General features: G+C 34.7%; 2 protein-coding genes across 3 annotated transcripts; one reads left to right on the top strand and one right to left on the bottom strand.

Annotated features, from left to right (window-relative positions):
- Positions 1 to 2,788: 2,788 nt before the first annotated feature.
- On the bottom strand, positions 2,789 to 7,483 carry LOC7460743 (uncharacterized). Of its 2 annotated transcripts, none has more exons than XM_002315623.4 (3): positions 7,330 to 7,483; positions 4,178 to 4,564; positions 2,789 to 3,049 (listed from the first exon to the last, which is right to left on the bottom strand). In XM_002315623.4, exons 2-3 carry the CDS (start codon positions 4,507 to 4,509, stop codon positions 3,040 to 3,042), a joined length of 342 nt encoding a protein of 113 aa, XP_002315659.1. In that variant the 5' UTR covers positions 4,510 to 4,564; positions 7,330 to 7,483; the 3' UTR covers positions 2,789 to 3,039. The 2 variants fall into 2 exon arrangements, with proteins under 2 accessions (XP_002315659.1, XP_024466018.1); XM_024610250.2 differs by having other exon boundaries at positions 4,178 to 4,560; positions 7,330 to 7,446.
- A 75-nt stretch (positions 7,484 to 7,558) lies between these two features.
- Positions 7,559 to 13,463, top strand: LOC7460744 (protein PECTIC ARABINOGALACTAN SYNTHESIS-RELATED). The gene is made up of 11 exons (XM_002314551.4): positions 7,559 to 7,957; positions 8,045 to 8,095; positions 8,193 to 8,283; positions 9,745 to 9,821; positions 10,732 to 10,820; positions 11,267 to 11,386; positions 11,501 to 11,617; positions 11,747 to 11,890; positions 11,983 to 12,106; positions 12,189 to 12,380; positions 12,970 to 13,463. The coding sequence occupies exons 1-11, from the start codon at positions 7,685 to 7,687 to the stop codon at positions 13,327 to 13,329; spliced, it is 1,638 nt and encodes a 545-aa protein (XP_002314587.1). The 5' UTR covers positions 7,559 to 7,684; the 3' UTR covers positions 13,330 to 13,463.
- Positions 13,464 to 13,481: the final 18 nt, after the last annotated feature.

The raw sequence follows: 13,481 nt of genomic DNA, 5'->3' as shown, positions 1-13,481 counted from the left end.
GTTAGTATGAAGTTTCTAACAAGCATACCAATATCAAGACATAATAATTATTCGCATGAATACCCAAAACAAATGTAAGTCATATCAAATATAATTTGATTCAATAGAATGCTAGTGCAAAATCAAGAATGAATGAGTACTCAGAAATAAAACAACATGTATATATCGATATACAAGAAATAATCAATTGTACTTATCCTAATATTAACATACATATATTATTTATATTACATGCATATTAAAGATTATCTCATTCATCTGAAAAACAAAAACAAAAGGCAAACGAATGTAGAATCGGAGACTACTAAAGATTGTTATGAGGAACATTAGTAGAACTCATAACGAATACAAAAAAAACACTAAAAAAACTCGAAGCAAAGTAGCATGAAAGATTAAAAAATCTAAGCTTAGAGTCTAAAAAGTAAATATGAGGCCGAACTATTTCACTCGATCAATTCCGAACATAACTCAAACTAATTGAACCTAACAGACTCAATTAATCACCACTGCATGGTTAACCAATCGACTGGATTAACCAACAGGTTGACTACTACACAAATCATTCAGTTGGTCGATAGCAACAAGTGAACCAATTGACCGGTTCAGGCTAACAGGTTGATCGGTTTGTTTGGATTTCTAGAATCCTAACTTGTTAGTCCTCAATCTATAGAATCCAAAAACAGACGACTTGTTTTTCTAAAACTCATCATTCCAGTCATCAAATCAATTTGTTTTAAAACTAAATAGCACCTTAATACTTCAAATAAATTCATTCAATCATCAAAATCATACACAAAATCCTAACTTCTTTATTGATCCTTCCATGAACAACCCAAAAATAAAAAATAACATTAAAAGAAAACACTTACTTGTTACTTCCACCTTTCTTGAACAAAAACTCAAGATAAAAAACTAAAATAATTGGTTTGATAAGGGAAGGGTCATGACAACCATAAGAAAAAAGAAGAGAAAAAAAAAATTCTCTTGCAACTTTTCCTTATTTTCCTAAGTTAACCGATGTTGGGTTTGGACTGACTTAAACTTGGGTTTGGGCCAAAAGTTTGGGTTTCACATAAGACGATGCCAAAATTATGTTTAATAATATTGTACGAGATAAAGTGATTGTCTTTGTATTCTGTTTGATTATGGTAGATAAGACAAAATAAAATATATAAAAACTTATTTCACCCTCAGTATGTATTGTTATCAAATTTATATATTTTAAAAAATAATTAGATATTATTTTTTTACTTTAATTTACATTGAGTTTTGAAATTAATAATATTATAATAACCGTAGTTATAAAACTAGGACTGACCTGATTAATTGACCTAAAACCGGACCGATCCAAGACTTGTATTGGTTCGAGTTTAAAAAAACAGACAAAGGATTGACCTGACCTAACTCGGTCAAAAACTTAGGCTGACTCGAGATAAAACACGTGTCAAAAATCCGTTGATTTTTTTAAAAAAATTATTTTTGGTCAAAATAAGGTTGCTTTGATTAATTTTTTTTAAAGAGGGTCAACTGGGTTGACTTTCCTGACTTGTGACATGAAACTTGTCTCGGTTCGACTCTCGAGTCGGGTTTCAAAACTATGATAATAACTGTTTTTATCCATAAGTTGACTTAAGTCAACCTAGGTTGACCTTCCTGATCTATGACCTGAGCATTTTCCCCAGATTAACCCCGATTTGGGTTTTGACACTATGTTAATAATAACTTTTATCCTTACATTGATATGAGTCAGCTTGGGTTGACCTTCCTGACACTTGACTTGGGCCTCACCTCGGGTTAACCACCCATGATCAGGTTTTAAAACCATGATAATAATCACTTTTGTTCTTGTATTGATCCGGGTCTATGGTTAATCCCACTCATGACCAGGACCTTACCCCGAGTCGACTTGTGAATCGGATTTTAAAACTATAATAATAATAATTATTTTTATTCTTATGTTGATCCGTTACTCAAGCCTTGCTTTGGATCGACCCTCAAGTTGAATTTTAAAACTATAATAATAACTATTTTTATTTTTACATGTCTTAATTGAATAATTTTATAATTGAGAGTTTTTTACAAGAATATTCTAACAATAAAAAATAAAAAATATTATTTTTGAAAACATGTCCCATATACCTTATTTTTTAAAAGTACAAAAATTTATTTTAAAATTATCTTAAAGATAAATTTATTTGTATATCTATGTTTCTCCTTTTCAATCAAATATATTTTTATATTTATTATCGGTCTTTTCTGTCTAGTTCTGTTTTTTTTTTTTTTAAGAAAAACTTACCTACTCCTCACATGTACTCTTTACACACAAAAATGCAAATGCATCTTCGTCCTGAAATTTTATAATCATGCAAGTACTTAAATAGACTAGAAATTTTACCTTCTTGATAAGCTTTTGCCCTTCCAACCTTAAAAAATAAATCACACGGGTACTAAGAAAATCTTGTTTCTTTAATTTGAAAATTATGAACCATATTATTATATATTCAAATTCAAATATAATACTATTACAAAATATAACATAATGATTTTCTGTTCCTTTAAACTTTGTTTACAACTTTTAAGGAGCAGGGGGGGAGTTAAGACTCAAAAATAGTTTTCTCTTTTATGAAAAATTTATCCCATTCTATGTCAGATTAAAAATTGAAAGTTAAGCATTAAAAATATAAAAAATATATTTGAAAAATGAGGTATTAAGAGTGTTTGGTAAGTACATAAAGATATGTAAAACTTGGGATATCAATAATTCTTAAAGCAAAACTGCTGGAAGCACTAACCAAATTTTATAAATTTTATTTTATAAAATGTACTCTTTTTTTCCAGTCTCCTTTTTTCACAGGGGGCAAAAATTACCCAACATTCAGCAAAGCAAGCAGAACTAAATCGGACAATAGAGACTACCACGAGGGCGTAAAAAGAGTTTGAAAGAACAGCTGAAGTTCACTTGAAGCTGAAAAAAAGCCTGCTGGTTAATCAACCTCTCAGAGTCCATCTTGCACCAAGAAAGGTACTTCAAAGCTTTTCTCACAGGCCCCTGAAAACATTAATCAGTATCAATAAAGATCACATGACAAACAATTACTTATGAAATAATGTGCTACAATTCTAGTAAACCAAATAAGATGTGTGGTTTTGTACGTCTACAGCACTACTACACAGCATAAATACAGCGCCACAATGCACACATTTGCCTGTCCACACTGTCTAGATGGTTTCATGGGTAAATACCCCATGCTTCTAGCACATGCTAGGGAGAATTCAACCATTACAGACTTCTTGATATATATTGCCCGCAACTCCCATGCCAGTCATGTGCGAAACGTACAAGGTTTGCACTATTTATCGAGTCGGTGTAGTATGGAGATAAATGGGTGTCAGAAATGGCAGAGGCAAAAGAGTGAAAGGAACAGTGAGCTTTTGATCTCGGTATGCTCTAGAACACTATCTCAGGACTGCAAATATAGTTGCATGTTGTGCTTCTTGTTATTGCAAACCCAGGGAACCGCGACAACAATCAACAAGAGACTTCTACAGGAAGCCAGCCGCTTAAAGTGAACCATAAGAGACTAGAAGCATCACATAGAAGCTTATTACTATTAGAGCAGCCCATTCAATATTCACACGAGAATAACCATCCATCACTTCCAATTTCATCGATCTCAATAGTAAATGAGAATTAATCTCAAGTAACTTAAAAACAATACCAAATGACTTCAGACATGTCAATTGTGACAGCAGCTTTACTGCAGAGCATGGCTGTAAATTCTCTAAAGTCGCACCATATAGACAAGTCTAGATTGCTGTTTTAACATGCTTTATTTACCTTTTCTGTTCTAATCATATTCCTACTGTTCCTGTATTTATTTTAACATCCTCTAAACAAGCTTTAGAATGGAATCTGCTATATGCATTCTTAGCTGCCAAATAAGTGGCATAGCATTATCCAATTTGAGTTGATACAGAATAGATGTATAATACATAATTTAGCTAATAATTTCATAATTAATGTCCATCAGGTGTGAGATCAAGGTTTTACAGAGCAGTTTAACATAATTCCAAAATCTCCTTCCAACAATCACAGTTAAAAAAACCTAAACAACCTAAAATAAATAGAATCCAATTCAATTTCTCAAGAAACCAAAAACAAACCGTAAGCACACACCTGGCTTTATCAGCAAGGATAACCTTGATCCTGTGAGCGAGTTCTTGGGATTGAATCCTACGCTGAAGCTTTTTACGAGCCAAAACTCGCTTCTCTGAATTCTTAACGTGGTGAGTCTGTAAGTTCTTTATTTGCCTCTCAATCCCACTGGACTGCATCTTCCTCTGCATAAACTTCAATGCCTGCTCCAAGTTCCCATTATGTACCCTCACTCTGATCCCCCTGCACTGTTGTATCTGGTGTTCTCCTCCACTCACTGAGTTAACTCCCTGAATCGGCAGCAGCGGCGGACTCCTACAGAGATTATATGCTCTTCTCACTATCGTGTTCATTTCTCAAATCCCTTGAGTCAATTGCTTGCGTAGCTAGGGATTTAGCTATCACTGGCTAAAAAGAGAATCACAGAAAACACATCAATTACTATTCTTAATTACTATTACTAAATATACTACAAGAACTGGATTTTGTTATGGTGCTTCACTCTTCTTCTTCTTTTCTTCTCACTTTTGTTTTTTTTTTCTTTATGATTTCATCCTCAGTTTTTTTTTCCAATGGTAACTGACAAACTGAAACAAGATTAATGCATCTCTACTCTACAAAATGGCAGCTTTGATCTTTCAAAGAAGTGAAATATAAAAAAAAAAACCCATTTGCTTTGGAGACAAATTACACATTAGAAAACTTATGTCAAGATTCAAACTTTTACGACAACCCTGTTGACAAACAAGAAAAATAGAACAGCCCATTTGTTATTAGAAGCTAAAATAATCACAACCAATTATATAGCAGGTTCGATCTGCTTGGTGTTTGATGAAAAGGGAATTTACAGAAAATCCATTTTAGTTTTTGAGGATTACCTATCAGGATGCGGTCAAGAAACTGCTGATTTGCTTGCTGTTGATGCTACTGTTTTTTGAGGCGAAGATATCAAAAAACTGCTTTGAATAGGTTTAATAGTATGGAGGGAGAATAGGGATACACTTGCCCTATTTTGAACGGCTAGGATTTGTTTAAGGAATTCAACGCGATCGGTTTGTATTCTTTTCTTTCTTTCTTTTCCTTTCAATTTTTTTTTTCTAGAAAACCTCACTATTGTTCCAACATTTGTAACAATTCAACAAATTATCACCTTCATCTTTTTTAGAAAATTTAATCAATCATTAATTACTAAATATACTAAAAGAAATGGGATCGCTTTCACTGTTCATGTGAAAGTTAAGCTGCTTTCCAACTCTCTCTCTCTCTCTCTCTCTTTCATTTTTGTTCTTTTTTTTTTTAAATTCATCCTCAAACTTTTTTATTTAATCCTTTTGTCACTTAATTTCATGAAATAAAGTTTTCAATTATAGTACAAAGACAAATTTTTTTTTAAAATCACAATGTAAAACAAGAATATCACAATGTAAAACACGGAGAAAATGCGTGGTCAATTTCAAAGTTTTTAGAATTTTTATCTTGGTTCAAGAATTTAGTTTGTTTATTTTTCAATTTCTAGTTTAGAGAGGAGAGAGAAACTTATCGGCTAGCCATATTTCGGTCACCAAAAAAGAGGATCTTTGTATCAACGGGTTCCTTTTCTCGAGCGGAGTTAAATGAATGTGGTTTTTTTCTCTAAACATGGCAAGAAAAGTAGATTGGTTTTCGTTTGTTTTTTTCAGTATTTTCATTTTTTAGAATGATTTTGAAGTGTTCGGAGGTTGTCAAGTAGTTTGTCGAGGTTTATATTGTGTTTTGGAAGTGTTTTCAAGTAAAAGCAAGCTGATAATTAGGTTTTTGAAATCCAAAAACATTAACCTCAATTTTCCAATCACCTTCGGTTATCAGAAAAAGACTAGTTGGCAACTATTCTACGATAGGTTTCCTGTCATTGAAGGCGACCTATCACTTGCCTTAAAAACAAAAAACAAGAGCGGACGATGCAACATCCATTCCTTAGGAATAATAAAAAAAAAATACTCATGCAAGCCTAGGCTTTTTTATCAAGGCTAAACGCATGGGCTTGACCCATGTGCGTTTGACCAATGTGCGTTTGACCATTTTTTTTTGTTTTTTTTTTTATCCCTTTTTTGTATTTAAAAATTGATTTATGTGCTTTCTTTTTAAAAACAAATTGTATCAACTTTGTTTTTTAGATTGTAATTGATTTTTTTTTTATATTTTTTAATTGCATTAATTTGTCTTGATTTTTTTTTATCTTCTCTTTTATACAAATAGTTGTACTTGTATGAATTTTGTATAAAAACAAAAATAATTTGTTATTACCAATAACAAATAACCATTAAGATAAAATCAATGAAATTTTTTTTCCAAACTAAAAAACAAGTTGATAGCGCTTGCATTTTCAATTTTTCTTTTTTTGCATTTAAAAATGATTTTGATCTGACACACATGGGTAAGCTAGCTAGGACAACTAAAAGAAATATACTTTTTTTTTAGGTGCTTTGCTATTACTATTACTAATTAATATTTTTACAAATACAACTAAAAGAACAGGATTTTTTTAGTGCTTTACTCTTTTTTTTTTCCTTCTATTTTCATCCTTATTATTATTTTTTAATATTTACTAAAAGGATTAAAATTTTTCAAGATTATGAGAGACTCAATTCAATCTCAAACAGCCTCAACCAACAGATATGCATATACATCAATCAAATAATACGGTAACTCTCTGCTCTCTGTTTGGATGCCGAGAAAGCAAGAGAAAATCTCATTTTCCAGATCTCTTAAGAGACCAAAATAACAAACGTATATCAGATCAAATCATTTCTCATGACACGGATTCAATAAGATCAAATCGATAAAAATTACAAGAGTAGATCATCAGACCGGATTCAAGACAATTTCTCTCGTAATGTTATTGTGAACCGGTGGTAGAAATTGATTCTTTCTACGAAAAATTTTCTAAAAAAGACATGGTGACTGAAGGCGCAGTGATCACAAAGTTTTGATCAAATTTGTCAACAAATATAATAATACATCAGAACAAAATTTAGGAGGACTCACTATAAACAAACCATCAATTAGATAACAAAAATGCTGTAATCAAAGAATGCTTAATTTATAATTGACCAGCACCCAGCAAGCAAGCAAGAATATAAAGATTGGAAGAACCAGCTAATCGACTTAACAAGCATGCATACATTCATACATACCTAAAATCCGAAGAAAGGATAAAGGCAGAAACTCAAAGCAGGCTAGGCAGTTGAGGAGAGCAGAGCGTGGAATCGGGGGCTGTGGCAGATAAGAGAGTAAACGGCTGGAGAAATATGATAACCTAACTTTCTCTTATATATATATGGCATAAATGTAATTTTTAAAAACTTGAAGGATATTATTAAATTTCAGGTCCGGTTTTGGGTCAGGCTCAGCAGTATCCATACGCGATCCTCTTGTAATCCGCAATCTGATTTTTAGTTTTACATCTGAACTCGAAGTCACAGGCAAGGCATGCCTTGAGACAGTTCACCTTCATCATCCGCAGAGCTGGCTTACAGTCCAAAGAGAGCAATGGCGGAGCTGAGGCACTCGAGCTCGGTGGGAGCTCGAGCCTCTTCGTCACCAATGAAGCGTGACGAGGACGCCTCACCTCTCATTCACGGTACTACCCACGATGACGATCACCGTCATCACTTTTCCAGAGATCGTGACCGTTCTTTTTGGTCTTTTCTCAGTGACGATCCTAGGGTTTTTTCTCTTCTCAACTCCAAGATCTCGTTATTCTTGGTTGCTGTTTTTGCTATTGTTGGATTGATCTCCGCTTTCTCCATCTTTAATCGACTGGTGGGTTTTTGGATTTCGATTTTGAAATTTGTTTGCATTTCTCTTCTTAAAAAATCTCACTACTATTTTTTCTCTCTCTCTTTGTAGAATGCCCCATACCTGTGTAAGAAAGATGGCATTGTTCTTCACTGTCCGCATGTAAGTTCTTCAAGTTTCTTTCTGTTTCCCTCGTTTTATAGTTTTTGATAAAAATCTGCTAGTTTTTTTTTTTTCACCAGCTTCTTCTATATTTTAGGTCAACGAAGCTCCTTCGCTTTGGGAAAATCCTTACTCTGCCACAACCTCATGGAAGCCTTGTGCTGAGCGCCGTGATAATGGGATATCAGGTGAGTTTTAAATGAGCACAGTAGTTTAGCCCTAGATATTCATGTTGATTCATACGACATTGGTGTGGGTATGAAATCCAAGTTCAAAACGCACGCATGCCTGGCGGTTTAGCCCATGTTGACATGGTGTGATCTCCCATTCGCACCCATTTTGATTGTCAGTAGTGATGCGCACAAGAGAATTTCCTAGGCAATCCAAGCAAACCAACACGCTTATGATATTTAGACCACAAGAGAATTTCATGATATGGGGTTCCTTTTACTCCTCTTTGAGCGACAAACAACATATTTTGGCCTGTAAGCTCCCTTGATTCCTTTCTCTTCTTGGAAACTGTTTCACTTAAGAAGTATTTTCCACATTCAACACATACTCCTCCTCTCCAGGCACATTTTGCTTTCATAGCCATCGCTTTTCTTTTCAAATTCTGCATTTGCTGGCAGATTCATGTCCATAGATATGGGTGGCTTGTCAATTATTCCGCCACCTTCAAGGAATTCTGCCCATCACCAATCTTGATAATTTCAGATGACATGCCACAGTTCCTTTTCACTTATTGTAAACTATACAATATAAGCTCACAATATTCTCTACTGGAAGGTATCCAAAAATGATTCAAGTAGTGGTGATATCTTTATTCTTTGAAATACAAGCTGACTTGAAAGGCAGTGATATCACCCTTCCATCTGTAAAGAAGGTGACAATATATGAACAAGATTAGCACTCAATACAGTCTCTTCAGGTCTCCACTCTTACAACATATTTGAACAAGGAAGCGTTTGCTTGCACCATAATTGCAAGGGCTTTGCAATTCTTTTCTCGTAAATATAGTAATTCATGTTGTTACAATTTTGCAACTATTATCTCCAATCTGTTAAAATGTGGAGATATTTTTGCGAGGGAAATTAGAATGATAACAATGTAGAATAAACTTGTCCATGCATCCCTATCTGATTTGGACCCCTGTCCCTGCATCCTAAGATTTGGATTTGAACAAATTAGACACTTAGACACATTTGTATCTGACTCCCACTGGGGAGTCAAAACATATCATGAAGTGGTCTGTGAAGGGTATCATTGTGTGTGTTCTATGACATCGTACTTTAATGAAAAAAAAAATTGCGTCACAAATGCATTGACTTGTAATGTGAACGGACAAGGAGAGGAAAGAAGTTTATACAATTTAGAGTCAGTTAATTGCTTCCAAATGCATTGACTTGTAATGTGAATGGGCAAGGAGAGGAAAGAAGTTTAGAAGAAACTTGCACTGTTTAACATGTTTTAATGTTATATTTCCAGTTTACATATCCAAAGATATAGGAATTCTCAGTCATATGTTGTGGTGTTGGAAAGATTGGCATGAACTATATCTAATGGTGAAAGCAATGTTGTTTTATCTACGTTCATTCTCGTCCATTCATTTTTTCCATTTTAACGTGCTGACTTTTCTCTAATTTTTGCAGATCTTCCTCCCGAAAATGAAACAAATGGTTATATATTTATCCATGCAGAGGGCGGTTTGAATCAGCAAAGGATTGCTGTATGGATTCATTTTGTCAAATAGTGTAATTATGAAAGTTCTGTGTTTTTTCATTTCTTTTTGGTTTTGAATTGCGATATATCACTCACAGAACACCCCCCCCCCCCCCCCCCCACACACACACACACTCAAAGTAAGGAGTTTCATGGACCTTGAGAATCTATCTCTTCATCTTCTGCATGGCCTAATGTATTATGGAACCACATGGTTCTTTCATACTTGAGCTACCTCAGATCTCTTTAGACTTTTTTTGTTAGATATGCTGTCTCTACTCTGTAAGTGATGAATTTTTTGTTTGGAATATGGAAACTAATCATAGATTGTGATGTAATTTATCCGCCTAAATTCCATCTTTTCTAATTTGATTCACTGTTGTGTCTTCCCATGCTGGCCATGGACACAGAAAAACTGGCATGCTGCACAATGTCCATAGGGATAACAGCTCTAAATAACTAGAGTTAAGTTTCTATTTAGCTATAATAAGGGACAATGATTTCATATTTGGGGGATTCTCCCTAATGGTGCCCAAGTCTAATCCCTAATGGTGCCCAAGTCAAGCCTCAAGGTTCACGCTGCTGTTCACATTGCTGAGACTTGCACCTCTAAGTGATCACTCCACTGAGAATCTTTTAATTGCATTAGTTCGGAATAATGTTTGTTAGTTCAGCAGGTCTATCTGGACTTGGTGATTTCGGATATTCTTTTTTTGGTCAATTATTTGTTATTATTTGATGTTGGTAATTTGCTTGTTCAATAATCAATTTTTCTTTTTTCTCACCTCTTTATTTTTAATCAAAGTAACTTCCTGTAGTAGATTTCATAAAAAAATTATGCTTATTCCTTTACTTACCAAGCAACAAGCTTTAAAGTGATTGAATTATAGTGAATGCCGCCTTTATTTTTAATGCAGATATGCAATGCTGTAGCAGTGGCCAAAATAATGAATGCCACCCTTATTTTGCCTGTTCTGAAGCAGGACCAGATTTGGAAAGACCAAACGTAAGCCAATACTCTTATGCATATGATAACATTGATACCTAGACATTACATCTTGCAACATTCTTTTAAAATTTTTTGTTTTTTTTTCTCTTTATTCTTCTGAGATTTATAAACAATGTTTCTTGTGGATGGCTTTGCTCCTCATATTTCTTATTAAGGTCTTTCAGCTTGAACAATGCTAGGTCTTGCTGTTTTTGAGGGGGAAAACATCAGTTGGAAATTGATGTGATATTAATGCACTCAACAAACATGTATATTCGTTGGGAATTCTACTTTGTGGTTGAATTGTCATCTCAAATAGGTTCATTTGATTTTGGCATATTACTATTATATGCTTAGCTATATTTCCTTTTTTCACAACAAACCTTGTCTCATTTGTAGTTACATTAACGAGTTAGATTTTCCCCTTCTCACAAGCCTTTTTTTCTTTTACAAAATGTCTGCAGGAAATTTGAAGACATTTTTGATGTTGATCATTTCATTGACTATTTAAAGTATGATGTACGAATTGTTCGTGATATACCTGAGTGGTTTACTGACAAATCAGAGTTATTCACAAGTATAAGGTTTGATTTTTGTGCTCCTTCTCATTTTGTCGTGTTGTGCACATTTATATGATGACTTGAATTTGTTGCAACTGGTGTTGATTATCTGGAAAAAAATTGCCATCTATGTTATAGACGGACAGTGAAAAACATTCCAAAATATGCACCTGCTCAATTCTACATAGACAATGTACTGCCTCGAATCAAGGAAAAGAAGATAATGGCCCTGAAGCCTTTTGTTGATCGGCTTGGGTGAGTCATGGATGTTGTACATCTCTGGGGCACTATGCTCAAAATTTTACTTTCACTGGAAGAAAAATAAATGGTCTTGGATTGTTAATTTTCTGTCTTTTTTTTTTTCCTTTTTTGTGTATGCTGTAGATATGATAATGTTCCTCCAGAAATCAACAGGCTAAGGTGCAGGGTGAATTATCATGCTCTGAAATTTCTTCCTGAGATAGAGGAAATGTCTGATTTGTTGGTATCAAGGATGCGAAACCGCACAGGAGTTTCAAATCCATATATGTATGTGACATTGATATCTGAAGTTGTCTGGACTTAGTTCCAACTTTTTATAATTTGAAGTTCAGTGGCACTGAACATTATTTGTCATACAGGGCTCTTCATCTTAGATTTGAAAAGGGAATGGTAGGTCTATCATTCTGTGATTTTGTGGGGACAAGGGATGAGAAAGCTAGAATGGGAGAATATAGAAAAAAAGAGTGGCCCCGACGATATAAGGTGAGTTATCAGTTTTCTGGTTTTAGTTTGAAACTTGAACAGGCATGGATGATTCATAAGCTTTTGGGGATTTATCTTGCAGAACGGTTCCCATCTATGGCAGTTGGCCCTGCAAAAACGGAAGGAAGGAAGGTGCCCTCTTGAACCCGGGGAAGTAGCTGTGATTCTTCGGGCAATGGGATATCCTAAGGAAACTCAGATTTATGTAGCTTCTGGCCAGGTTTATGGTGGACAAAACCGAATGGCTCCACTGAAGAACATGTTCCCAAGCCTGGTAAGGCCTTCGATTCTGTTTCTGTCACTCCATTTTCATCGGTGAAGTGACTAAACATGTTTATGAAATCATTTCCATCTCTCTTGTTTGTGCATGCTTGGTGCCCAGCATATACATCCAATCGATGTTTTTAAAATGGAAAACTGTGTATAAATTCCACAAGTGAATAATATTGCAGCCACGGGATACTCCATCCTGTTACGTCCTTGATTCAAAATAACCTACATCGATACCTCTCTTATCTCCAAAGATAAATAAAGGAAGAATGTTTTCCAGCTACTGCAATATTCATGCATTCATGAATACACATGCTTGCAAATGTATTTATATGTATGGTACCCTTGGAAAAAAGAGAGTTTAATTTTACTTTGGGATGGGAAGCTAAATGGTTTTGCATGCTCTAAATTCTATTTAATGTTTAGGAAATTGAGAAATCAAAGCGCTTTCGGGCTCCAAATGTTGGCTGAATTTTTGTAGTTGCATTTTTTTAAATGGCTAGCCTGTGAGAGGAGCCTTTCAAAGTGAGTTTTTTCTATACAAATTTTGATTTTATTAACCATCAATACTTGACTCTGAGGGTTTCTAACAGGTAACAAAGGAAGAGTTGGCAACCAAAGAGGAGTTAGATGGTTTCAGGAAGCATGTGACAAGTTTGGCAGCTCTCGACTTCTTGGTTTGCCTGAAGTCTGACGTGTTTGTGATGACCCATGGAGGCAACTTTGCTAAATTGATTATTGGGGCCCGTCGGTACACGGGTCATCTTCACAAATCCATAAAACCAGACAAGGGGCTGATGTCCAAATCTTTTGGAGACCCATACATGGGCTGGGCAACTTTTGTAGAGGATGTGATTGTCACTCACCAAACACGAACTGGATTGCCAGAGGAGACCTTCCCTAATTATGACCTGTGGGAAAACCCTCTGACTCCTTGTATGTGTAGAGCCTGACTGCATGTATTTCTAGATGCGTCGCCTCTAATTCATTATGAGGAGCATGTCTGAAAGAATCATGGCTCTGTGATTTGAAAAGCTATATTATTTTACCAAGAATGAAGAAAAATGAGTGGCGTAAGGTTTTTATATGGGAAGAACTAGAGGAA

Source organism: Populus trichocarpa, chromosome 10, assembly GCF_000002775.5.
Source record: "Populus trichocarpa isolate Nisqually-1 chromosome 10, P.trichocarpa_v4.1, whole genome shotgun sequence".
NCBI classification, from domain to species: Eukaryota; Viridiplantae; Streptophyta; class Magnoliopsida; order Malpighiales; family Salicaceae; genus Populus; species Populus trichocarpa.
This window is presented reverse-complemented; position numbering and strand designations above follow the sequence as displayed.

Coding starts and splice junctions, on each gene's coding strand:
- LOC7460743 (XM_002315623.4), bottom strand. CDS start 4,509: ATGAACACGATAGTGAGAAGAGCATATAATCTCTGTAGGAGTCCGCCG.
- LOC7460744 (XM_002314551.4), top strand. CDS start 7,685: ATGGCGGAGCTGAGGCACTCGAGCTCGGTGGGAGCTCGAGCCTCTTCG. Junction 7,958..8,044: donor TCTCCATCTTTAATCGACTG/GTGGGTTTTTGG, acceptor CTCTCTTTGTAG/AATGCCCCATACCTGTGTAA. Junction 8,096..8,192: donor TTGTTCTTCACTGTCCGCAT/GTAAGTTCTTCA, acceptor TCTATATTTTAG/GTCAACGAAGCTCCTTCGCT.